Source organism: Protopterus annectens, chromosome 3.part0 (genome assembly GCF_019279795.1).
Source record: "Protopterus annectens isolate FY-2018-M chromosome 3.part0, PAN1.0, whole genome shotgun sequence".
NCBI lineage: Eukaryota > Metazoa > Chordata > Ceratodontiformes > Protopteridae > Protopterus > Protopterus annectens.
In genome coordinates, this window is record NC_056731.1 from 735,908,822 (window position 1) to 735,936,715 (window position 27,894).

The window sequence follows — 27,894 nt, forward strand, 5'->3', positions numbered from 1 at the left end:
TTGTTTGGTAGGACCTTTATATTTCCCAGTGTATCCAGAAATGCGGAGTGGGGGTCCTGGGACATGGTGGGTGATCTGTAGAAAGCTACAATTTGAATTGCAGTTTTGCCCATTGTTAGTTGCACGTGGATGATCTCTGAAGCATCGTGCTGTGCCACTAACCTGGAGGTGTGGGTATCCTTGATGAATATGGATACGCCCCCGCCTTTTGTATTTCGGTCCGGGTTCTGTGGCCGAAATGTATGATATGAGTTGTAGCCTGGTAGTGCTGGGGTGCTCTCTGGAGCCTTAAACCAGGTTTCTGTTACTGCACATATATCGATTTTCTCCATACTGAGGTGTGCCTCGAGTGTGTGCATTTTGAGGTTTAGACTTCTGGCACTGAGTAGCATTACGCTCAGTTTTTTTTTGTTACTTGTGCTATTTATGGCGGTGGGTTTGTCTTTTGAGCCTTCCCTAAAAAAGGCACTATGGGGGTGGCAAGAGCCTTGGCCAGTATTCAAAAGCCTAAGGGTGACAGGTGCAAGCCATCTCTAGCAAAGCAGCGTGGCTTGTCGAGCATGTCATCCCAGGCGGACAGACACTGGATCCCCTTTGAATGACACCAGAAACTTAGCCAATTGTTGAAACTGATAATTTTTTCTTTATACTGTGGTATCATTCTTGGTGAGGGCAGGATGCTACTCAGGGTCAGGGTCATACCAGCCTGGGCTACAAGATCAGAAAGCTCTTCCATGTCTCTTTTCATGTAGTCCAGGGAGGTACGGCTCAGGTCATTCACACCAACATGGACAATGACAGAGTCGTATTTGTACTTGTTCTGGAGTGACCTGAGTGCTTGTGTTATGTGGCGGATCCTGGCACCCGACAGACAGCTAACAGTAACCTTCTCCTTATTCAGCCTAGTGAGTGGGACATCAGTGTGCCTGACTATAGAGTCACCTATTACTAGTATGTTGGGTATGTTATTTTGCCTTAAGGGCTGTGATTGCATGGCACACTGGTTTTGTGAAGTATGTGTTTCATGATTTGTGTTGGGGGTGGAGGCTGCTTGGATGTCTGCTTTGGAGGTCTCTGTTGCTTTTGCAGATTTTTATTTAGAGCCTCCGAGTAGGTTTTCGTGTATTTATGTGTGTTTTTTGCCGGTGCTGGTTTAATGGGTCTATGTGAGACTGGTGGTGTGATGCAAGTATTTCCCTTCTCTTCTTGACTGTCTGATCTAGCCTTCGGTTGAGAGAGCTTAGCCTCCAGTTTGGCTGTATAATTGCATCTCTCACATGTATTAGTGTTTGGTGGTAGGAGGAGAGGGTTGTCTGTGTACATGAGGCAGTTGTAACATTGCCTCAAAATGCCCAGATTCACCAGTTGGACTGGAGAGTAACTCTTTAACTCTGGTTAGCCACTCAGGGGGCAAGAGACCACCTCCTATATCAATATCTTCCAGCTTCAACTTGTTGACCCTGCTCTCATTCCTTGTCAACACAGAAGCAGGTAAGGGAGTGGCACTATAAACATTTCCCAAACGCACTTGTGAACGCAGGACAATGGGAGTACTTCCTTTATTCTTTAACCCCACAGACAAAGTGTCATAAGGATGCTTTAACTTGTCCACAGGCCAAACTTCTGGGACTAGTTCCAGCCCCAGTGGCAAGTCACTTTCTGGATCCGTTTCCATCATGAGATGAGAGGAAACTGTTTGTCCACACATCCTCACTTTGGCTCTCAAGCAGGTGACCTGACCAGGATTAATTATATGCTCTTTCCCAGACAGGGTCCACACATGACCAGTTTCATCTTTCTTACTATCCTTCTCGCGTTGAAGGGCACATAAAACTGGTCTCAGGAGAGGATGTAGTGTTGGGTGTTCCTGGGTCAACTGAGGCATTAGCATTCTTCTGACAAGGTCAGTATTTGTCCCCACTAAAACAGATGCTGAATCCTTTTCTTTTGGTCTGGGGCACACAACAGCGAGTGTTTCAAAAACTTCTGTTGACCCAACAACTGAAGTGGAAAATTCTAACTTGAGTGAGACATAACCATCATAAGGGAACTTCGTGTCACTTAGCCCCCAAATCTCCAAATCTTCTAACTTTTCAAGTGGCAAATGTTTTAAGTATTTTTGGTAGAAGTCTCTGTACAGGATGGTGATTTGTGTACCAGTATCCAACAGTGCTTTACTATACACTCCTTCCGTTTTTACTTTGAAAATTGTCTTTTATATTCCTGAAAAGAGCTCCACATTGTGGTGTAATGAAAAACTACAGTCTATTACTTCTACAATGAAATACAGTGGGAGCTACACTCTTCCCCCACTTGAAAATCTTGGGTCCCCCCACTTGATATATAGAGACCACAATATATATAGAGAGAGCTGCAACTGTGGAACTCCACACATATCTGCTGACATCACAAGACCCAAACTTATTGAAAGTTTTGAAACATGAGGAGAATAAATCTAAGATGACTTCTCTGCTTAATTTAACAGAAGCATTTCGTAGTCAAGCAGGAATTGAAATCAAACCAGAAGTGGATAAAAAAATCAGGCAGCAACTGCATATGCCAAAAAACAAAAGAAAGAATATAAGGAGAAGGACCAGAGGAGAAGGCAAGAAATGTGGAAAAAGCATAAATATAGTTGCAAGTATAGGAAAACTTCTGGAAGAACCTCATGTTGATCAGGAACAGACGCAGGAATGGTTGAAGAGAGGTGAATTCAAACCAAGAGATGAAAAGTTAATATTGGTGGCCCACGATAGTGGGTTATGTACACGTGGGTTTACAAAGTCCATTGAACATGTGGGAGAAACAGACAAATGTAGGTTTTGTAAAACCGAATTGGAAACAGTCGCACACCTCGTTGCTGGTTGTGACATACTAATGGCAGAAGGACTGCATACTAAAAGGCATAATAATGTGGCAAGACTGTTAACACTGGGAATTGTGCAAACATTATGGTACTGAAGTGGCTGAAAAATACTGGAAACATGAGCTACAAAGCATCATAGAAAATGATAAAGTTTATATCACATGGGATCACCCATTAGCAACAGTTCAAAAGATAGATGCAAGAAAACCGAATACAGTGGTCCAAGAAAAGAAGACACATGTAGCACTGATCATTGAAATCGTCACACCAAGGAACTACAGTGTCTTGCATACAGAGAGACACAAAGTCATAAAATATCAGGATTTGCAGGCAGAAATGAGAGCAATGTAGAAGAAAGATAGACAGATCCAATAGCAATAGGAGCAACGGGGCTTATAAAAAAGACTCTACAATCATATTTAGATATGTTACCAATCCATGCAACCCCATACAAATTGCAGAGTCATTACTGGGCAGATTGCGGGTGCTGCGAAGAGCACTTTTGGCTGACATCAAAGACTAAAACAAAACTAATTTCATGAACTTGAATTGTACTTTAACTTAAGAATGTGGTCAATTCCCATCATAGTATTAGAAACCCAAAAGATATGGAGAAATTATAAAATGTCTACATTCTGTAAGGTGAGGAGAGCTTGCAGGAAGCAGTTTTTTTGTTGCTGTTTAGACAGCTGGCATTGAGCAGTAATACCTTCAGATTATCCTGGATTGGTTTTGCTATCTTGGATGGCTTATCAGGTTGGCATTGCCTAAAAAAGGCAGTATGGGGGTGATCCACATTTTAGCCAATATTCAAAAGCCTAAATGGGATATCTACAGACCATCCCTGGGAGGCAGAGTGATTCTGTCAAACATATCTTCCCAATCTAACAAATATATAATTTTCCATTCAAATGATACCACATACCAAGCCAATTGTTGAAGTCAATTATCTTCTGTTCATACTGCGGCATCATCATCAGAGAAGGTAGAATACTGGTCAATGCTAGGCTCATATCAACCTGGGACACATAGTCCAAGAGCTCCATCATGTCTCACTTCATATAACCTAGAGAAGTCAATCTTAGGTCATTTACACCCACATGTACAACAAAAAAGTTGTACTGGTACTTGTGTTTCAATTACCTGAATGCATGCATGATTTGGTAGATCCTGGCCCCATATAGGCAGCTGACAATTACTCTCTTCTTGCTGAGTTTAGTTAGTGGAACATCTGCATGTTTCATAGTGGAATAACCTACGATTAGAACATTTGACTGTGTGGAGGTTTGCCTTATCGACTTTGAAACACCAAAAAGTTGAAGCTATATGTGTCCTGGTGGATGTCACTTTGCTAGAATGTTTGTGGGGTTGCTGAGGATCCCTATTGTTATAGCTGCATCTAGGAGGTCTTTGAGGTTTGGGTAGATTACTTTTAAGAGCTTCAACATATGTCAATCTATGTGCTTGGACTTTTGTGTGAGTGATAGCAGATATGGTGTTGTGGATCTCTGACAACCTGTTTGGTAGTTGTAGTGGCTCTATGTGAGAGCCTTGCCTCCAGTGATAATATATAATTACATCTCGCACACACTGTATCCAGCTCTTAAGAATTAAGTGGCTGTCAGTAAACATTAGACAACTGCTACAGTGTGTCAGGATGCCCATATCATCAAGATGGCTGAAGAGACAGAAAGAAAGTGCTTATCCATGGTTTCAGATGTTTTACTCTTTGGATTACAATAGAAGTCATACTAGGGAGTCTAGCATAGATTTTCTTGGCTCCTATTTAATTGAAACTACATATTTAAGACAAGAATTTTGGAGCAGTCCTCCTTTGTCTTCAAACCACAGTAACAGGGTAATAAAGGGGGGTAGGTTTGCTTGGGTGCTATTTGGCTAAATACTACAATTTCAGTGTAATCTCAGAAAGCAATGCTCCTCTGCTTGCAAACCAGGTGCCCTTCATGCAACCATGTACTCAGAAAATATCTGATGCTCCTCTACCAGCAAATCAGGTGCTCATTGTGCAAGCACACCCACACTCAGGAAATATCCACGGTTCTTTTTTTTTAAATAAAATTTGATTTTAAGTGTCTGTGTTGTCTATACAGGGCACTGCTAACCTCTGCTGCACGACAAGCAGAGCTGTGCAAATCCAATGACTTTATACAGGCACAGAAAATCAACAAACAAAACAGCCAACTGGCCAATCACAACAATACAATCTAAAGTCTTCTCAGTAATTCTCAAGTTCAGAAGAGACCAGGTAATTCAGAGTGCAGACCTACAGTGGATATAAAAAGTGTACACACCCCTGTTAAAATGCCAGGTTTTTGTGATATAAAAAAATGAGACCACAATAAATAATTTCAAAGCTTTTCCCACCCTTAATATGACCTGCCTGTACAATTCAATTGAAAAACAAACAAATCTGTTGGGGGAAAAATATGAAAAATAAAAAACATGGTTTTATGCTGGTTGCATAAGTGTGCACACCCTTAAACTAATACTTTGTTGAAGCACCTTTTGCTTTAATTACAGCATTCAGTCGTCTTGGGTACACACTTGCCATCAATTAAAGAGTCTCTGATTAACCCCAAATAAAGTTCATCTGCCCTAGTAGGATTTTCCTGACATTTCCTCAGTTGCCTGCTACAGCAAAAGCCATGGTTCACAGAGAGCTTACAAAGCATCAAAGAGATCTCATTGCTCAGTCAGGAGAAGGGTACAAAAAATTTCCACAGCATTTGATGTACAATGGAACACAATGAAGACAGTCATCAAAAAGTGGAGAAAATATGGGACAATGGTGATGTTGTGAAGAACTGAACGTCCCTCCAAAATTGATGAAAAGACAAGACGAAAATTGGTCAGAGAGGCTACCAAGAGACCTACAGCAACACTGAAGAGCTGCAGGAATTTCTGGCAAGTACTGGTTGTGTATTACATGTGACAACAATATTCCGTATTCTCCATATATCTGGCCTGTGGGGTAGGGTTGCAAGACGGAAGCCCTTTTTTATACAGAACAACATCCATGCCTGGCTAAAATTTGTAAAACAATACCATCAAGTCTCCCAAAAGCATGTGGGAAAATGTGTTGTGATTTGATGAGACCAAGGTTGAACTTTTTGGCCAAAATTCCAAAAGGTACATTTGGCACAAAAACAGCACTTCACATCACCAAAAGAACACCATCCCCACAGTTAAGTTTGGTGGTGACAGTATCATGCTTTGGGTTGCTTTTCTTCAGCTGGAACTGGGGCTTTATTCAAGGTGGAGGGAATTGTGAACAGTTCCAAATACCAGTCACTTTTGGCCATAGCCGGCCTTAGGCATAGGCCAACTAGGCGGCCGCCTAGGGTGCCACACTAGCAGGGGTGCTTTTCCAGTATTTATTTAATGTAGGTAGATCAGGATGGGGGCACCGGGTGGTGTGGTGGGGGGTGCCATGGAGCACTTTTGCCTAGGACACCAGTTGACCTAAGGCCGCTCCTGCTTTTGGCCCAAAACCTTCAGACGTCTGCTAGAAAGCTGAAGATGAAGTGGAATTTCACCTTTCAACATGACAATGACCCCAAGCATACATCCAAACCAATAAAAGAATGGCCTCACCAGAAGAAAATTAAAGTTTTGGAACAGCCAACCCAGAGCCCGGACCTAAATCCAATAGATAATCTGTGGGGCGACCTGAAGAGGGCTGTGCACAAGAGATGCTCTAGCAATCTGACAGATTTGGAGCACTTTTGCAAAGAAGAGTGGGCAAATATTGCCAAGTCAAGATGTGCCATGCTGATAGACTCCTACCCAAGAAGACTGAATGCTATATTTAAATCAAAAGGTGCTTCAACAAAGTATTAGTTTAAGGGTGTGCACACTTATGCAACCAGCTTATTGTACTTTTTTTATTTTTTATATTTTTTCCCCTAACAGATTTGTTTATTTTTCAATTGAATTGTACAGGTTATAGGTCACATTAAAGGTGGGAAAAGTTTTGAAATGATTTATTGTGGTCTCATTTTTTTTATATCACAAAAAACAGGCATTTTAACAGGGGTGTGTACACTTTTTATATCCACTGTATATTTTCTAACTCTAAAATCACTACAAAGGGGGCCCAAGGTGCAGGAACTCAATGATTACAACAAGTAAAACACATCAAATACTTAAATACAAAAGTTCGACACAGCAGTTAATACAGTGAAATTACAGCAGCACTTTAAAGAAAATGCGCAGAAACTCCGTAAATAATGCAGAAATACATCAGTGGCAATGTGTAATAACAAGAAAAAGTGCACTTTAGTAATATGGAGTATTTATCTAACTCAGATTGAAATGGATTGAAGAAGGTACACTCAAATCTTCATAGCATGGTTGCCAAGTGTTGGTAAGCTCCATGAAAATAAGCCAAGCTTTATGCATGCATGAAAATCAAAGTAAAACAGAACACTGCCCAATCACAACAACACATTCTAAGACTTCCAGTCTTCAGAAATCAGCCATTTCATTTTGTAAAAATCTACTGCCAATCATTAGCGGTCCGGAGTTCCGCTGTGGCGACCCCTAACCGGGAAAAGCCAAAAGACACAACAACAACAACAACATATGTGCACCATTTTATTTAAATTTTGTTGCATGGTAAAAATACATATAGTACACATGCATACTAGCCTCACATTCAATTTTAACATAAATAGTAACAAAAACTATGTCTAATTTGGCTGATGTAGCATTATAGCAATTATAAAGAATGCTTACAATATCTGCTCATTTACCAGGCCTTAACACCAAGACAGCTTAAGCAGAGACATGCTAGGATACACTGCCTCAACCTCCAGGTGGCAGTAATGTAACACACATTGCTCCATAACACACTCATTTGAAATACTGGGCCTAAGAATTGAGAAGGTTCACACTCGACGACGAGATTAAACTACGTAAGTAATAAAAGTAAAAGTAGTTGAGAAGCTAAAACAAGCATCTGCTTTATATTCTCAACTTGAGTGCTTTAAACTTCATTAACAAAGTCTCTTAGTAAAGCTGAGCCAGCTGCTAGCACTGTGGAGCTTAAGACCTTATTAACCAAGTATGATGATAATATACAGTTCCTTAATGACAGCTTTATTTCCTTAGCACTGAATTATATCTGATTATGTGAATATCTGGAAAGATTTTTAACATCATGATTTGAAAGAAATCATTTACTTAGTTTAGTAACTGTAAGCAACCTGATTTGATGTGCCCATGTTCAAAACACTTTTAATGGGGTATTTGGAAGCCATGCTTCAGTTGTTATTTCAAGTAATCATAGTCTTGGTCTTTCTTTTCTTAAGAAGGAAGTTTCATCATCTGCCTTGATGGTGGACTGGCCATTTCCTTCATGAAGAATTAATTCTGAACCTATATGGCCCCAAATATATCTTCATCCACAGCTTCAGGTATTTTTTTTTTCTTTTCTTTTTCAGCAGTGTCCTTTTCATTTGAAAGAAAGTAAATTACAATGACTATTAAACATATAAATGCCCCAATAATATAAAATGCTGAATGAGGATGCTAAGACAAAAATAATAATTTACACATCAGATTTAATATGCAGTAGATAAAACAGAACATGAGACATACAAGTGTACTACGTCTAAATTATTAGTTTTATTACGGAATGCAAGTTCAGTCTTCTGAGATTAGACTACTTACAAATGGCATAAAAACACTAAATAAAAGAAAACACAGAAGGATCTCCCTAACAAGCAACATGTGATGTTATGTAGTCCAATCTTGCCTTCATTCTTACTCCTGGGTTTGGAGCCGAACCTCGGCTCCGACTTGACAATACTCTAGCTCAAAGTCTTCAATTGGCTCGTAGCTAAGAGGTATCCCATCATGCAAGAGGCCCATTCCCCAGATCTCGTTTGCCGCTCATTACGCCCAGACATGGTCTCGCTTTTGGCCGTGGCTAAGTATACTTTTTTCTAAATTTTTGGCTATTTGTTGATCAAAAAAAGCTATTTTCATAGCTACTGTGTGTGTCTCTCTTGCTGGTTGTGTGGCCTTTTCGTTGGCCATTTTTGGTATCCCGTTCACTCCCTTTCTTCCCACGGGCTAGGCCCGTTTCAGTTAGAGGACCTAGTCCTCCCCATTGTTTCCGTGTGGTCTTTTTGTTTTGTGCTTCTTGTTACTTGTTAGCTTATTTAGTGTTTTGACTTCTGGTAGTGGTGTTATCCTGTCTTTGTTTCCCTCAGGCTAGGCCCGTTTAAATTAGAGGACCTAGTCCTCCCTGTAGTTTTTGCTCCTGTCGGTTACTAGGCCATTTTTAGTTAGAGGCTCTAGTTTCCCGCGTGGGGTTTAGTTAGGTCTTTTGTATGTACGTGTTGTTTTGCAGCTTGCCCCTGTGTGTGTACTCCTTTATACAGCATGTCTAAGGATTCTAAGGAACACAGACCTTCAGGCTTTAAAAAGTGTGCTGAATGTAACAATAAAATGTCTTTGACTGATGGGCACTCTGTGTGCGTGTACTGCTTGGGGGCTATTCACCTCCAAGAGTCCTGCTTGTTTTGTCATTCCTTCAGTCCCCGCGTGCTACAGGAGAGGAAGAACAAGCTCATTCTGAAAGCACTGCTTAAACACTCCTTTGAGGAAGACTTGACTAAGTCTTCCAGTGCCATATCCTCTCCAGCTAAAAAGGACAAAAAGACTACTAAGAAGCGTTCTCCAGCTCAGTCTGTTTCTTCGGAGCTGCCAGAGAAAGTTGCTAGAAAAGCTTCTCCTTCTTTGGCTCCATTGGCTTCGGTGCCGACAGAAGGTAGTGTATTGACTAAGTCTGTATTGGCTCCCAGCCTTTTGGAGCCGGTCACGGATATTTTGTTTCGGAGCTGGTCTCCAGTTGTTTGACCAGGTTCTCCTTCATGTTAGTCTCCCTCTGTAGGGAGATCCAGATCTCCAACCATATCCTCCAGGTCCTCGTGGTCCCTTTCTGATGAGGACGTTGACAGAGTGGTGAAGAAACTGCTTCAGTCATCGGTGCTGGCCAAATTGATTTCGGCTCTGACCCAGTCGGCTCCAGAGACCATGGCCTCTTCATCATTTCTTGTTCCTCCTCCGAGTCTTTCTCGGCCCTCGGAGCCAGAGTTGTCGGTTCAGTCGGGTGCCGTTAGGTCGGTTCCAGTAGCTTTGCCTTGCCTCTCGGTTCCGATTTCCACTCCGACCCCGTTGGTTCCGTCCACGGGGTCGAGAGTCCACAGTTCCCCAGTCGGACCCGAGGGGGAGGGCTCGGATCGATCTTCATTGGTTCCAAGCCTTCCTCTCGGTGCTTCGGCTAGGGTGAGTTTGGACCCATCTGCTTCGGACCTCATCTCCTCGGTGCCGAGGGCTACTACTGTATCCTCTATGGTTAGTCAGCCTTCAGAGTTGGGGGGGGGGGATCAGCCTTCAAGGTTATGAGGAGTGAGCTGGCCAGGTCGTCAGCTGCATCCTACGGCACCGGCACTCTGCCCTCTCCGGCACCGGTGTCAGTTTCAGAGCACCCTTTATCCATGCACAGCGGAGACCCAAGGCCTCAGGATACCTCCATGAGTGGTCCCCAACTTTCTGACGTCTCCCCAGAGTTTTTGCCTGAGGAGCCCATCAGAAAGAGATTGTGTAAGAGGAAACATGTCAACTCCCCGGATTAGTCTCTCACATCAGACACCTACCTCAAGGAGTCAGAGGTGTCCCCCAAGTCGTCTTCAGAAGATATCTCTTTTTCAGATATCCTTGAGATCTTGAAGCAGAGAGGCGGTTGGCCCTCCAAATCCCCTTCTGATGAGGAGTCAGTATTTCTGAAGGCTTTTGGGTCTCAACCTTCCACCTCTTGGGTCTCTCCCCCTTTCGATGAACTGCTAGATCTTATCTGTTGAAAGGTGTGTAAAACTCCTGACACTGTGGAACCGGTCCCCAAAGGACCCAATAAGTTCTTGTCCGCGCCCACAGACAAGGAATATCTGACATAGGTCGTTCCAGTAGATGCCATGGTGGTGGTAGCAGCCACCAAGAAGGAACTTGCTGAAACTTCGTCTACCATTCAGCCACCTAACAAGGAGTCCCAGGCCATGGACAGGTATGGGAAGCATGTGTTTACCTCAGCGGCCTTTACTCTGCAGTCGTTGAACTACTTGACGCATTTTACAGGGCTCCAGAGAGATCTCCTAAAAGAGCTAGGAGATTCTCTACAGGGTAATGTTTCTGATGCCGTGGCACAGAAGGTCAATGCACAGATATCTACCCTAAATTCCCTTACCAACTCCACCATGAGGCTGATTTCATAGGCAGCCAACAGAGTGAGCAGGGCAGCAGGTTCCAAAGTCGCTCTTAGGAGACACTCCTGGATGCACTTGTGCAATTTCGCGGAGGCTTTCAAGTCTACGTTCACCAACGCCTCCTTTGACGGTTCATCGTTATTCGGAACCAAGGTGAAGGACACTCTCACTAGGTGCGAGCAGGAAGGAAAAACCCTGTCTGCACTGGGAGTCCATTTTTCCATGCCTTCTAGACCTTACCCCAAGGGCCAGAAGGGTGGGAAAATGTGGTTCAGGAAGTCACAGAGGTTTTTTCAGGACGCACAAAGTGATTCCCCCTCCAGAGGCAGGGGAGAGGGTGGAAATTCAGGTAGACACCGCCCTAGAGGCAGACGAGGCCCGCGTAACCATGGGGTACTGTGATTCCTTTCACGGTTCTCCCTACCAGTGCTCCTGAAAGGAGGCCCAACTGTGCATCTCTGGAGCCGGTCGGGGGTCGCATTTCTTTATTCCCAGAAGCCTGGCAAGACGTCATCCAAGACGAGTGGGTATTAAAGATAATTTCCAGAGGTAATCATATTCCCTGCTCTTCTCCTCCCCTGCCAACCAAGAGAATTCCAGACATTCCACCCAGTCACAGGGATTCCACAACTTTATAAATAAAAAAGTTGCTTTCAAAGAGAGCCATCCAGCCTGTCCCCACAGACCAAGTAGGATTAGGGACTTACTCCAGATTCTTTTTGGTGCCGAAAACAACAGGGGACCCGAGACCCATCTTGGATCTCAGCCGATTGAACCTACATGTACAAAAGTCCAAGTTCCGCATGGTCACCTTACAGTCAATACTCCCTCTGTTAGGGAAAGATGTGTGGATGTTCTCAATCGACCTCAAAGATGCTTACTACCATATCAAAATGGACAGGGCATCGAGAAGTCATCTACGCTTCCGGTTGGGAGCCAGTCATTTTCAGTTTCGCGCTCTGCCCTTTGGTCTCACCACAGCCCCCAGGGTGTTCACCAAATGCATGGCAGTGGTAACGGCTCACATGAGACATCAAGGATTCCATGTGTTTCCGTACCTGGACGACTGGCTCTTTTCTGCCACCACCAGTCATCTACTGTTACAGACCAGGGATGTCACCATTACACTGTGCCAAAGGTTAGGAATTACTCTAAATTGGGAAAAATCTGCCTTGTTGCCCTCACAGCGTGTCACTTTTATCGGTGCCGAACTAGATACGGTGCTCATGAGGGCCTACTTACCAGAAGAGAGAATTCAGGCTCTACAACAGCAGGTCTATGCCTTACTACCATTGAGTAAGGTCAAGGCAAAAGTGGTCCTCAAGTTATTAGGGACCATGGCTGCCACGATCATGCTATTTCTCCTTGCCAGACTACACATGAGGGTTCTTCAGTGGCTGCTTTTCGCCCAATGGTCACCACAGCATCTTCCACTCTCCCATTCTATTCTGATTATGGACACGTGCAAGCAGAATCTATCCTGGTGGCTTCAGGCCAGCAATCTCAACGTGGGCAAGCCTTTTGTCCCTTCTTCTCCAGTTGCCATGGTGACCACGGATGCCTCCCAGATCGGGTGGGGAGGGCATTATCTTGGCAGGACAGTCCAAGGCACGTGACAGGATCACGAGACCCATTTGCATATCAATGTCTTGGAGATGAGAGCAGTACTATTAACACTGCAAGCACTTCAGAACTTTCTCCCTCTAGGGACAATTGCAATCCACTCAGACATGTTAGTGGTATGGCATATGAACAAGCAGGGAGGAACCAGATCATACCCACTTTGCAGAGAGGCACTTTGAGTTTGGCAGTGGGTGGTGTCTTCCCAACACTTTCTAGTTGCAATGCATATACCGGGAAGTGTAACGTGATTGCCGACAGGCTAAGCAGAGCTATCCTAATGCCTCATGAGTGGTCCCTAAACAAGTATGTTGCAGAAAAGATATTCCACAGATGGGGTCAGCCTTGCTGCAATCTGTTTGCCAGCCCCCTCAATGCCAAATGCAGCAGCTACTTCACCCTTATCCCCCCAGAGGGGGAGACACCCAGGGATGCTCTGGTTCACTACTGGCCCTCCGGTCTTCTCTATGCCTTTCCACCGTTTCCTCTGATATCAAAGGTCATTCAGAAAGTACAGTCTTTGGGAAGCAAGATGATCCTGACTGCCCCACACTGGCTGCATCAGATTTGGTTCCCCTTTCTTCAAACCTATCTAATGGATGATCCCTGGATTCTGGACCCAGATCCAGATCTACTGACTCTTATGTCAGGACAGGTCCATCCCTCCATCCAGACCCTCAAGTTGACAGCTTGGCTGCTCCAGTTCCATCCCTAGTCAGACTTCATGATTTTTCCCTGGAAGTGGTCCACATTCGGTCTTCTTCCCACAAGCCTTCTACCAGGAATATTTATTCCAGTAAGTGGAAGAGATTCTCCATTTCGGCCCGTGAAAGACATATTGATCCTTATACAGCATCTATTTTGGCAATATTATAATTTCTTTCTCAACTGTTCAGTCAGGGCTCAGCTGTAGCAACCATTAAAGTGCAACTGGCAGCAATTTCTACCTTTCACATTGCTAATGAGCCCAACCTTATGGCTCATAGGCTTTGTAGGGCCTTTCTGAAAGGGACAATGTTACTCTGACCTCCAGTCTTTGATCCAGTAATGCCATGGGACCTCAATTTTGTATTACAGAAGCTCACCTTGACTCCCTTTGAGCCCACAGCTATGTGTGACCTTAAATTCTTGTCATGGAAGACAGTATTCTTGGTAGCCATAACTTCAGCTAGGCGGGTCTCTGAGCTCCAAGCTTTATCGATTAAGCCACCTTATTTGGTGTTTCACAAAGACAGGGTCTCCTTAAGAACCAATCCTTCCTTTATTCCAAAGGTTGCTTCTGTTGTCAATATCAACCAATTCATTGAGTTGCCTGTGTTTTTTCCTGAATTTTCTAACAAGGCAGAATTTAAGTTTCATCAGCTAGACGTTCATAGACAATTGCATTTCTATTTACATAGGACAAAAGATTTCAGGAAATCAGATCAACTGTTTGTCTCATTTTTAGACACTAGACTTGAGGTTCCTGTTTCTAAAGTAACTTTGTCTCACTGGATTTCCAATTGCATCTCATTTATTTATGCTTCCAATGGCAAAGAATTACCCTTTAAAGTGAAGGCGCATTCTACAGGACCTGTGGCTACCTCTACTGCATTTCAGGCTAGGATTTCTATGGATGATATTTGTGCTGCAGCAACATGGGCTTCACCTCATACTTTTATTAGTCACTACAAATTAGATCTGGTCTCTAGAAACAGATCTTCCTTTGGTTCCACAGTGCTCAAAAGTATTTTTCACTGAGCCACCCAAGGTCAAGGTGCTAGGGACGCTGTCCCAGGGGTAAGAATGAAGGCGAGATTAGACTACATAACATCAAGAAGCTATGTACTCACCATAAAGTTCGATGTATGTAGTCCATCTCGCCTTACATTCTTACTAACCCCCCCCTCCTACCACCGTCCTTGAGGACCTGGAGGTATAGTCTCTAGGTGTCAGTAGTCCTTTCTGTTGGGGTTGTTCTTCTCAGTGTGTGTGTGTGTGTGTGTGTGTGTGTGTGTGTGTGTGTGTGTGTGTGTGTGTGTGTGTGTGTGTGTGCTTGCAGTAAACAAGATCTGGGGAATGGGCCTGTTGCATGATGGGATACCTCTTAGCCACGAGCCAGTTGAAGACTTTGAGCTAGAGTATGGCCGAGTCGGGGCTGAGGTTCGGCTCCGAACCCACAGGTAAGAATGTAAGGTGAGATGGACTACATACATCAAACGTTATGGTGAGTACATAACTTCTTGTTCTTGAATATACTTAACAGAAGATAAAATAATGCACCCTAAAAATATCTGTCCTCAAACTGCACACATAAAGGTCCTACCTTCTCTGTAAGTGTTGTATCCTTCCGGGTAAGTGTTGGTTACTCTGTGCTATATATCTAGCCAAACAATGGATGTTAGTGGTGCAAACCTGCTAGCTTAAAACATGCCATGGACAGACAAAACATACAAGGAAATATGCACAGCCAGATATATATGTAAGGCCCTATTGTAATGCTCTGAAGTCATTCATCACACTTACTATTCCTACAATTCCTCCAACCAGGTGATAATCTACCCTGTTCATGTCTTGTTTTTTGTATTCTCTACATAACCTTGGTTGTTCTCAGCATGCATACTTTGTCTCATTCCATCTACTATTCTTGCTACCAAATACTCTAGGATACCTAAAGTCCTCTGTTAGGAGAAGCTTCCTTCAGATGTATGTTCCTCCTACAGATTTCTTCTTGATAAGCGTCCTCATCAACTACTACTGCTGATGTGGGATCCTTTTGTTCATTCAAGTGTAGGTGTTTATTAGTTTCATTTAATTGGGCAAATATTTATAAGTCCTGCATCTTTCAACTCCCAACCCACTACAGATCAAATTGCACCTTCTGATAGACCCTAGTAAGTTAGAATAAGATTAAGTGGCAGAAATACAGCTATTTCTGACTCTTTCCACATCGCAACATATCCAATTATTTTTACAAGAGCTTTACTACATACTAACCATTTCTGTACGAAATGCCATCTCTCTCTCCAGTGTTGAAAGGTGAGAAAAATGCCTGTCTTCTTCAAAAAGAGTAGATATATGGTACCTAGAAGGCAAAGACAGAGAGTAAATACCTTGAAAACTCTGTCATTATAATCTTCAAATTTTCACACAGATTTTTCTTCTTCTGAACTTCACGAATCAGAACAAACTTGCTTTTCTTCTGGCAGCCAACAGTAAACAGATTTTAATCATTCTAAATTCAAAAATCTCACAGGAATAGTAAATGCAAAAAATGATGGCTGGCAAGAATGGCTCAATTCTGCCTGCTATCTTCTCATTTTGTTCTACCTAAATTCCCTTCTAATAGTTCTTCCTTATCTAAGGTAGTCTCAAAAACCTCTGCTGACCTGCACCTCTTTTTCTAATCTCTTCTCCCATTCTGTTATGGACCCCTTATTCTAAATCATGACCTCTGAAGAAGCTACCCTTTATTTTTTTTTCCAAAATGTGAAACTCAAAACTTCCCAAGTAAATAAATAAATAAATAAACAAATGAATAAATAAATCAATGCACATTTTCTTTCAATACCACTTTATGCCTTATTGCCAAAGGCAACAACATTTTTTTTTGTGCACAGTGGACATCGAAAATTCACCTCGGATCTAGGGGAAAAAGACATATCTCTTCAATGGCCAAGTATACTCACAAACCAGTCAATGTCAAACACAGCTAAAGAATGCAATTGTGTTTTTTTTTTCCATGTTAAAGTTTGAAGTGAAAAAAAGACAGCTACCCAATGGGCAGAATAACATCTTCAAGTCTCTAACTGCTAAACCATTAGCGGAGTGACTTGTCTCACGTAACGAAGAAAGAAAAACTGAAAATGTTCATTATTCTGTTACACATTCTGGAGCTTTTTATCAGTGCTCTGACCAAATGCCATCTCGTTAGAAACCCACCACCTACCTAGCCAACAACTTAGGCCTGCTTCCTGCACCAGAGTACTAAAGAAAGTGGGGTCAGAATCCAGAGGCAGAGACACCTACAAGTACAGGCCAGAGAGGAAAGCTGGGGGATTTTTAGTTTAGTGTAATTTTCACTAACTGCGGGGATTATCCCCATCTTCATAGCTTTACTTTCCTCCTTTCTTATTTTGCTAAATGACATTTTTTATCTTGGCAAAAAGCCAATCTACAGTGCAGACCTGCAGACAAAAATCCACTCAAAAGAGCCAACAACAAGGATTTTTACTGACACAAACACAAAGGAGACAAAGCATATATTTTGCAAAAGCAGGTTAGTAACTGAAAATGGTGCAGATAAGGAAGACAAGCAAGAAATACTAGAATTTATTTATATACAGCAATACTTTTCAGCTCCATACAATGCAACAGAAACCACCACGAAATGCTTTATAATCCATAAATAATTTAGAGTAAAGAGTGTCATTGTAGTCAGTGCCTTTGCTTCACAGTGAATGATTCTTTACTTTAATTCTCTCATGGACTGCCTTCTGTGCACAGTTTGCATGTCCTCCTTTTCATAGGATCATTAGAGGTTACTAGGCTAACGGTCCTAGAACCTTCTTAAACCTAGCCATTCATGCTTTAATTTCCTCAAATATCAATCCCCATAACTTCCAAGATGGCTGCACACTGATCAACAGCTTATCTTCAGCTGTCCTAGTGTGAAAAAAAGAAGCAGAGGGATGAGGGCTAGTAATTCTGCCAGATTTAGTAAAATTCAGTTACTGACTAGTAAGTACACTGTCTGGATGTCAACAAAGAAGAAACTTACACAACCTGAAAGAAAATCACCTAGAAAAGGTGAAGAAAAAATACTGACTGGGAAGAATCCTACAGCTGTTCAGCAAAAAGCAGTTCAAGCACCAGATTTGGTGCAAGAGATGATTTCCAGCAACTTAGAGGAAAAAATAAATCAAATGTGCTCAGAATGGATTTAAATAAAATGAAAAAAATTGAGGAGGATATGAAATGAAATAACAAAAGGCTGGGAAAAAATCAAAGAAACTTTAAACAGCTATTCAGATGGTCTAATAAAACTGCAAAAAACGAAAAGAAGTAAAGGCTGGCTGAATATCAGACTGCTCAGGAAGAGGTGTTTCATAAAATGGTAAAGTCAGAAGACAGAGCACTCAGTTAAAACCTGAAATTTTCTGCTGTACCACAGAAAGTGAAAAGAATAGACTACATTAATTTTATGAAAGCACAAATAAACAATGAGACTAGTATTCCAAAGTAGGCTTTAATTGAAAGGGCACACTGTGTGCATGCTGCATATCTGCCTACAAGAAAGCACCCAAGACCAATATTAGTAAATATTTGTGAAAAATGATTATTCATTGTACACAAGGCAAAAGAGAAGCAAATTTATCCTAGCAAACAAGAAATTTGAGGTAGTGTGAGATTCAACCTGTTGTATCAATCTGTCTTTAGAATATTTTTTTCCTGGAAAATCAAAGTCATCTTTTGATGCAGAAAATGCTAAGGAGGAAATACAAAAGTTTGTCCAACAAAAGGTGAGCTAACACTTAGTGCAATATTAACCATGACTGTAACTTATATTCCATCTAGGGCAGTAGCAATGTAGTAAAACAAGAAGTTATGTACTCACCATGACGTTCGATGTATGTAGTCCATCTCGGCTCACATTCTTACCCGTGGGTTTGGAGCCGAACCTCAGCTCCGACTCGGCCATACTCTAGCTCGAAGTCTTTCAATTGGCTGGGCTAAGAGGTATCACATGCTGCACTGCTCCCTTTCCCCAGATCTTGTTTGCTGCAAGCTCAATCACTCAATCACTCTATCACTCTCCCTCCATACACATAACACATCATATCATCTTCTTTCGGCTGTTCCCGTTAGGGGTCGCCACAGCAGATCACCTGTTTCCATTTCTTTCTGTCCTCTGCATCTTGCTCTGTCACACCAACCACCTGCATGTCCTCTCTCACCACATCCATAAACCTTATCTTAGGCCTTCTTCTTTTCCCGTTACCTGGTAGCTTCATCTTTAGCATCTTTTTCCCAATATACTCAGCATCCCTCCTCAGCACATGTCCAAACCAACGTAATTGTACCTCTCTGGCTTTGTCTCCAAACCTTCCAACCTGGGCTGACCCTCTAATATACTTCCTAATCCTGTCCACCCTCATCACACCCAGTGAAAATCTTAACAACTTTAATTCTGCCACATCCAGCTCAAACTCCTGCCTTTTTGTCAATGCCACTGTCTCCAACCCATATAACACAGATGGTCACACTACCCTCTTGTAGACCTTCCCTTTCACTCTTACAGGTACTCATCTGTCACAAATCACTCCTGACACTCTTCTCCACCCACTCTATCCTGCCTGTACTCTCTTCTTCACCTCTCTTCCACACTCACTGTTACTCTGAACTATTGACCCCAGGTATTTAAACTCATCCACCTTCGCCACCTCTACTCCTTGCATCCTCACCATTCCTCTATCCTCCCTCTCATTCACACACATATATATTCTGTCTTAGTCCTGCTGACCTTCATTCCTCTTCTCTCTAGAGCATATCTCCATCTCTCCAGGGTCTCCTCCACCTGTTCTCTACTCTCACTACAGATCACAATGTCATCTGCAAACATCATAGTCCACGGGGACTCCTGTCTGATCCCGTCTGTCAACCTGTCCATCACCATTGCAAATAAGAAAGGGCTCAGAGCTGATCCTTGATGTAACCCCACCTCCACCTTAAACGCATCCGTCACTCCCACGCAGACCTCACCGCTGTCACACTACCCTCGTACATATCCTGTACCACTCTTACATACTTTTCTGACACTCCTGACTTCCTCATACAATACCACAACTCCTCTCTAGGCACCCTGTCATATGCTTTCTCTAAGTCTACAAAAACACAATACAACTCCTTCCGACATTCTCTGTACTTCTCCATCAAAACTCTCAGAGCAAAGATCGCATCTGTAGTGCTCTTTCCTGGCATGAAACCATACTGCTGATCACTAATCATCACGTCCCTTCTTAACCTTGCTTCCACTACTCTTTCCCATAACTTCATGCTGTGACTGATCAATTTTATCCCTCTGTAGTTACTACAGCTCTGCACATCACCCTTATTCTTAAAAATCGGTACCAAAACACTTTTTCTCCATTCCTCAGGCATCCTCTCACTTTCCAAGATTTCATTAAACAATCTGGTTAAAAACTCCACTGCCATTTCACCTAAACACCTCCATGCTTCCACAGGTATGTCATCTGGGCCAACAGCCTTTCCATTCTTCATTCTCGTCATAGCTATCCTTTCTTCCTCTTTGCTAATCCATTGTACTTCATGATTTACTATCCCTACATCATCCAACCTTTTCTCCATCTCATTCTCTTCATTCATCAACCCCTCAAAGTACTTTTTCCATCTCCTCAACACACTCTCCTCGCTTGTATGTTTCCCTCATTATCCTTTATCACCTTTACCTGCTGCACATCTTTTCCTAGCTCGGTCCCTCTGTCTAGCCAATCGGTACAGGTCCTTAACACATAACATATGTAACTTAACATAGAACATATGTTATACACATAACACACAGAGAAGGAAAAAACATTCCAATAATAAAAGGAGTACTGAAACTAAAACTGACCTCTAGGTCCTCCATGATGGGGGAAGGTAGGAGGGTAAGTAAGAATGTGAGGCGAGATGAACTACATACATCGAACGTTATGGTGAGTACATAACTTCTTGATGTTATGTAGTCCAATCTCGCCTTCATTCTTTCCCCTGGGACAGCGTCCCTAGCACCTTGACCTTGGGTGGCTCAGTGAAAAATACTTTTGAGCGATGTGGAACCAAAGGAAGATCTGTTTCTAGAGACTAGATCTAATTTGTAGTGACTAATCTCGCCTACATTCTTACCCGTGGGACAGCGTCCCTAGCACCTGAACCCTGGGAGGCTCAGTGGAAAATACTCCTGAGCACTGTGGAACCAAAGGAAGATCTGCCTCTGGATACCAAATCCAATTTGTAGTGAGTAATAAAGGTGTGAAGAGATGCCCATGTAGCCGCAGCACAAATATCATCCATAGACATCCTGGCCTGAAATGCTGTAGAGGTAGACAGAGATCGGGTAGAATGAGCCTTCACTCTAAATGGTAAATCCTTACCACCTTAGGCATAAATGAAGGAAATACAACTAGAGATCCATCTAGACAAGGTCACTTTAGAAACAGGAGACCCAATCTTATTTTCTGAAAATGAGACAAAAAGCTGATCCGATTTTCTAAGATCCATCGTTCTATGCGGATAAAAATGCAACTGCCTGTGAACATCCAGCTGGTGAAATGTAAATTCTGCCCTATTAGAGAACTCTGGAAAAAATACAGGCAGTTCAATGGATTGGTTGAGATTACTAACCAAAGCCACTTTTGGCATAAAGGAAGGGTTTGGTCTGAGGGAAACCCTGTCCCTGTGAAAAATCAAGTAAGGTGGTCTGATAGACTAAGCTTGGAGCTCCGAGACACATCTAGCTGAAGTGATGGCTACCAAAAAGATAGTTTTCCAAGTCAAAAATTTTAGTTCACAAGTAGCTGCAGGCTCAAAGGGGGAAGAGGTGAGACATTGTAGCACAAAATTTAGGTCCCAAGGCATGACCGGGTCGAAGACTATAGGGCGAAGCAGCATAGTGCCTTTCAAGAATGCCTTACATAGTCTATGCGCCAATAGGCTGGGTTCATTAGCGATGTGAAAAGTGGAAATAGCGACCAACTGTACTTTAATGGTCGCGGCTGCTGACCCCTGATTGAAAAGCATGGAGAGAAATTACAGAACTAAAGAAATTGGAGCTGTATAAGGATCAATTTGTCTTGCCTGAGCCCAGATGGAAAATCTTTTCCATTTACTGGAATAAATCTTTCTAGTGGAAGGCTTATGGGAAGAAGACAGAATATGAATAATTTCCGGAGGAAAATGATGAAGCCTGACTAGTGATGCAAGTGGAGTAGCCAGGCTGTCAACCGGAGGGTCTGAAGAGAAGGATGGAACTGTCCTGACAAATTTGACGAGGCCAGTGTGGAGCAATCAGAATTATTCTGCTTCCCAAGGACTGTGCTTTCTGAATGACCTTTGTCAACAGAGGAAAAGGAGGGAAGGCATAAAGTAGACCGGAGGGCCAATCATGAACTAGAGCATCACTGGGTGACTCCCCCGGAGGGGGAATAAGGGTGAAGTAGCTGCTGCACTTGGTATTGAGGGGACTGGCAAATAGATCGCAGCAAGGCTGACCCTATCTCCGGAAAATCTGCTCCGTAACTTGACTGTTCAGGGACCACTCGTGAGGCATCAGAATAGCTCCGCTCAACCTGTCGGTGATCACGTTGGACTTCCCCAGAATGTGCGTTGCTACAAGAAAACGTTGGGAAGACACTGCCCACTGCCACACTCGAATGGCCTCTCTGCAAAGGGGATACGACTTGGTTCCTCCCTATTTGTTCAGATACCATACCACCAACATATTGTCTGAGTGGATCACAATTGTCCCAAGAGGAAGAAAGCTTTGAAGTGCTTGCAATGCTAGTAGCACTGCTCTCATCTCCAAGATATTGATATGCAGATGTATCTCGTGTTCCAGCCATGTGCCTTGGACTGTCCTGCCAAGATAATGTCCCCTCCACCCCATCTGTGAGGCATCCGTGGTCACTGTGGCAACAGGAGGGGATGGGATGAAGGGTTTTCCCACATTGAGGTTGCTTGCACCTGTCTGTGATCATTATGAGATGAGAAAGCGGAAGATGCTGTACAGACCACTGGGTGAAGAGCATCCACTGAAGGAGCCTCATGTGAAGCCTCACAAGAGGAACCAGCATAATTGTTGCAGCCATAGTCCCTAACAATTTGAAAACCGTTTTTGCCTTCACTCTTTTTTGAGGGAGCAACGCGTATACTTGTTGTTGCAAAACTCGAATCCTTTCTTGTGGTAAAAACGCCCTCATGAGCACGGTGTCTAACTCAGCACCTATAAAGGTGACATGCTGCGAGGGCAACAAGGCAGACTTTTCCCAGTTTAGAGTGATACCCAGTTGTTGACACAGCTTGATAGTGGCGTCTCTGGTCTGTAGTAGCAGATGCCTGGTGGTGGCAGAAAGGAGCCAGTCGTCCAGGTACGGACACACTTGGAATCCCTGACGTCTCAAGTGAGCCATCACCACTGCCATACATTTGGTGAACACCCTGGGGGCTGTGGTTAGACCAAAGGGCAGGGCACAAAATTGAAAATGACTGGCTCCCAGCCGGAAGCATAGATGACTTCTGGATGCCCTGTCCATCTTTATGTGGTAGTAAGCATCCTTGAGGTCGATGGAGCACATCCACACTTCTTTTCCCAATAATGGGAGAAGAGATTGCAACGTGACCATTCGGAACTTGGACTTCTTCACGTGGAGGTTCAAGCAGTTGAGATCCAAGATGGGTCTCAGGTCCACTGTTCTTTGTGGCACCAAAAAGAATCTGGAGTAAGTCCCTAATCTGATCTGGTCTGAGGGGACATGCTGGATGGCTCCTTTATCTAGCAGCTTTATAACCTCTGAAGCTGCGGAATCCCTTTGATTGGGTGGAACATCTGGGATTCTTTTGATCGGTGGGGGGGAGAAGAGAAGGGAATGTGATATCCTCTGGAAATTATTTTTAATACCCACTAGTCCTGGGTGATGTCTTGCCAGACTTCTGGGTATAGTGAAATGCGACCCCCGACTGGCTCCGGAAAAGCGCAGTCGGGCCTCCCATCAGGAGCACTGGTAGGGAGAACCATGAAAGGAAGCATGGTCTCCCTGGTTACGCAGGCCTCCTCTGCCTCTAGGGTGGCGTCTACCTGAGTTACTACCCCCTCCCCTGCCTCTGGAGGGGGAATCACTTTGTGCGTCATGAGAAAACCTCTGCAATTTCTTGAACCACATTTTCCCACTCTTCTGGACCTTGGGATAAGGTCTAGAAGGCATGGAAAAATGGACTCCCACAGCAGACAGAGTTTTTCCGTCTTGCTCGCACCTAGTGAGAGTGTGTTTCACCTTGGATCTGAACAACGAGGAACCATCAAACGGAACATTGGTAAATGTAGACTTGAAAGCCTCCATGAAATTACAGAGGAGCATCCAGGAGTGCCTTCTAAGAGAAACTCCGGAACTCGCTGCCCTACTCACTCCTTCGGCTGCGTAAAAGATCAGCCTCATGGAGGAGTTAGCAATAGAATTTAGGGTAGACATCTGAGCGTTAAGACTTTCTGAGCCACTGCGTCAGAAACATTACCCTGCAGAGCATCTCCCAGCTCTTTCAGAAGATCTCTTTGGAGCCGTGTAAAATGTGACAAGTAATTCAGCGACCGCAGTGTAAAGGCCGCTGAAGAATACATATGCTTCCCATACCGGTCCATGGTCCTGGACTCCTTGTTAGGGGGATGGACAGTAGATGAAGTCTCAGCCAGTTCCTTCTTGGTGGCCGCTGCCACCACCATGGCATCTACTGGGACACCCTTCATGAAAAACTCTGTCAGAGGGGGCGGACAGAAATTTGTTGGGTCTCCCGGGGACTGGTTCCACAGTGTCAGGGGTTTCCCACACCCTCGTCAAACTAGATCCAGGAGTTCGAAGGGTGGAGATACCCAGGAGGCAGAGGGCTGAGCCCCAAACGCCTTCAGGAACACCGGCTCCTCCTCAGAGGGGGGTTTAGGGGGCCAGTTGCCTCTCTGTTTCAAGATCTCTAGGATATCAGAGAAAAAGATATCCTCAGAGGATGACTTGGGGGACCCCTCTGATTCCTTGAGGTCGGTGTCCGACCTGAGAGACTCTTCCTGGGAGTTGATGTGCTTCCTCTTGCACGTTCTTTTTCTGGGTGGCTCCTCAGGCAAAAACTCTGGGGGGGCCCTCAGAAATTTGGGGACCACTCATGGAGGTATCCTGAGGCCTTGGGTCTCGGCTGTCCAAGGACAGAGGGTGATCAGAGACAGATACTGGAGCTGGAGGGGGTAGAGTGTCAGTGCTGTATGATGCAGCAGAGGACCTGGCCAGCACGCTCCGCATGACCTCGAAAGCTGGTGCCCCCGGCTCCAAGGATCGACCAACTGTGGAAGACCTCGGAGCAGAAGGGGCAAGGTCCGAAGCCGAAGCAAAGGTCAGGCTCACCCGAGCCGAAGCACCGAGAGGGAGGCTAGGAGCCAAAGAGCATCCCGAGACCTCCCCCTCAGGTCCGACCAAGGAACCATGAGTCCTGGACCCCGTGGATGGAGCCGATGGGGTCGGAGCTCAGACTGGAGCCGATAAGCCAGGATGGGCTATCGGAGCCGACCTAGAAGCATCAGACAGCGCCGACCACTCTGGCTCCGAAGGCAGAGATTTGCTCGGAGGAGGAGGTATCGACAATGGATGGGTGATGAGCTCCAGAGTCGACTGGGCTGGAGCTGAAAGCAATTTAGCCAGCACCGGTGATTGAAGCAGTCTCTGTACCACTCTATCCACATCCACATCAGAGAGTGTCCTGGAGGACCTAGAGGACAAGGTAGGAGATCTAGGCCTCCTCTCTGAAGGAGACCTGCGAGGATGAATAACCAGTCTAAAAACTGGGGACCAGCTCCGAACTAGTATCTCCGACACCGGCTCCGAGAGGCTGGGAGCTGATGTAAGTTCTGTAGGTTGACAAACTTCCTTCGGCACCGCAGACAGTGGAGCCGAGGATGCCACAGTAGACTTAGTAACTTTCTCCAGGGGCTCTGATAAGACGGAGCCGGAGATCGTTTTTTTTGCTTTGGATGTTTTGTCTCTTTTAGAGGGAGAGGACTTAGCACTAGAAGACCTCTCCAAATCTTCCTCAAAAGAGGGTTTCAGTAGTCCCTTCAGAATTGGCTTGTTCTTCCTTTCTTGAAAAACACGAGGGATGAATGCGTGACAGAACGCACAAGACTCCTGAAGGTGTATATCCCCAAACAATAAACACACACAGAGTGCCCATCAGTAATCGAAATCCTGTACCCACATTTACTATATTTTTTAAAGCCAGAAGGCTTATGTTCTTTTGTATTCTTAGACATGGTCGGCAGGATACTAACACAACACAACAATAAAAGACACCAGCAACAAGCATGGGAAAACTAATAAACTACAGACACTACACAAGGACCTCTAACTCAAATGGTCCTGACAGAAAAACAAGGGAAAGGACTAAGTCCTCTAATGTAAACGGCCCTTGCCTGGAGGGCATAGGTACCTAAAACAAAAAACGAGCACAGAAGGGAAAAACAGATAACCACGGGAGGACTAGGTTCTCTAGCTGACGGGATATCAGACAAAAAGTAGACAAATGCCACAAAGGCCATACAAAAAACGCTTCCACAAAGCAACAACACACACACCTTAGCTATGAAAATAGCTTTTGGATCAAATTTTTAGTCAAAATTTTAGTCAAGAAGACAAAAAGTTATACTTAGCCACAGCCAAGAGCGAGACCACGTCTGAGCTTTACGAGTGGCAAACGAGATCTGGGAAAGGGAGCAGTGCAGCATGGGATACCTCGTAGCCCAGCCAATTGAAAGACTTTGAGCTAGAGCATGGCAGAGTCGGAGCCGAGGTTCGGTTCCAAACCCATGGGTAAGAATGTAGGTGAGACTGGACTACATAACATCATCTCTTCTTTCAGTGCAATACACATTGTGCACTCGTAAATTAACCCATAGTGCAATACTGTAAGGTCCATAATGCAATACTTTAATGTTCACAGTGCAATACTCAAATGTCTCTTTCTGTGCAAGGATCAATGTAATGTCTTAACCAAATACCTGTACAATACTAAATTCTCACGCAAATACGTGTTCACTGCAAAATGTACTAAAATGCGTTTCTCATTATGTGCTGTATTATTTTGTTTACCTTCATGTTTGTGATGTAATAGCTAGGTGTTGTACAAGCAAATGTCTGTGAAAACAGTCTACATGCTGTCTGCACATTGATTCCAGACACAAGGAATTTCATTCAGCTTTTGCAATTGTGTAATTTCTGAATGACAATAAAGTTTACTTTGACTTTTCCAATATTCTAAAGGAAAATGCTTGAGAACAGGAGTTGACTAGAAGGATGAGGAGTACCTTGGACTTAACCAGAGTCAGGAGTTGGGATATGGAGATGAACAGGAAAAAGACCAGCAACACTGAAATTAGTAAATGAATGTGAGACTATAAAACATAATCACATTTGTAAAGTATGGCTTTACAAGAAAAAGTGGCTAAGAAAGCTTAGACTTTTGTTGACTTTGGGGGGACTGAAAGGCATATACTCCACTTCAAGTCATTAATGTTTGGAAGGACACTATAAGGAAAAGGGGGGAAAAAGTAAAACAATTTTGTTCTTAACAATATTTGTATAAAACATGTCACAATGTAAATTGCATACTACAGAGTAAAGCATTTTCACTGACTGTTGTGATTATTTATTTATTTTATTTTACATTTGTTTACCGGGAAAGTTCAACTTGGAATAAGCCAATTTTCAGTGAAGCCCCAGGATGAAATGCTCCAGACTCATGTCTTTGTAATGTGGGAGGAAACTGGAGCACCTGGAGGAACCCTACATGAATGCAGGGAGGACATGCAGACTCCACACAGAAGGTACCCCAGTCGAGAAGTGAACTGGAGAACCTCTTGCTGTGAGGTGACAAAGCAAACGGCTGCACCACTGCGCCATCCAGATGCTAAAGTTAACAGGTACTTTTTATGGTTTTAAGAAACATAAGCATTACAATGTAAAAAAAGAAGAAAGGCTGGACAAAGTATGTTTAAATGAATATGCTGTAATCTTGGGCTGCTGGGGTGTAAAAGTGTACAGATTATAATATATACAAAGATAAAATGTTTTCTTTTACTTTTCTGCATAGGTGAATGCCTGGATTAATGCCCTTGTCTCAATTTAAGTTGTTTTGCAAGTGTAAGAATGTGAGCTTTAAAAATAAAGAGAATGTTGTGAAAGTAATGAAAAGTTTTCCTTTAACAAATAAATGTTCAGTGTAAATTGGGAAGTCTGTAGCTGGGGGCAGATGTACATTCTGTTCTTATGTTTCCATGGAGATAAGATGACCATGGGTGCAATCAATAAATCTCGAGAGCTTTGGGAACTGTTT

General features: G+C 43.6%; 1 protein-coding gene across 1 annotated transcript in view; it reads right to left on the reverse strand.

Moving 5' to 3' along the window:
• DPY19L1 (dpy-19 like C-mannosyltransferase 1) overlaps positions 1–27,894 on the reverse strand; it is a 2,139,210-nt gene that overhangs the window by 1,699,425 nt on the left and 411,891 nt on the right. Inside the window, exon 3 of the mRNA XM_044065091.1 lies at positions 15,754–15,841. Coding sequence (XP_043921026.1) covers positions 15,754–15,841 — 88 coding nt within the window. The remainder of the gene's footprint in view (positions 1–15,753; positions 15,842–27,894) is intronic.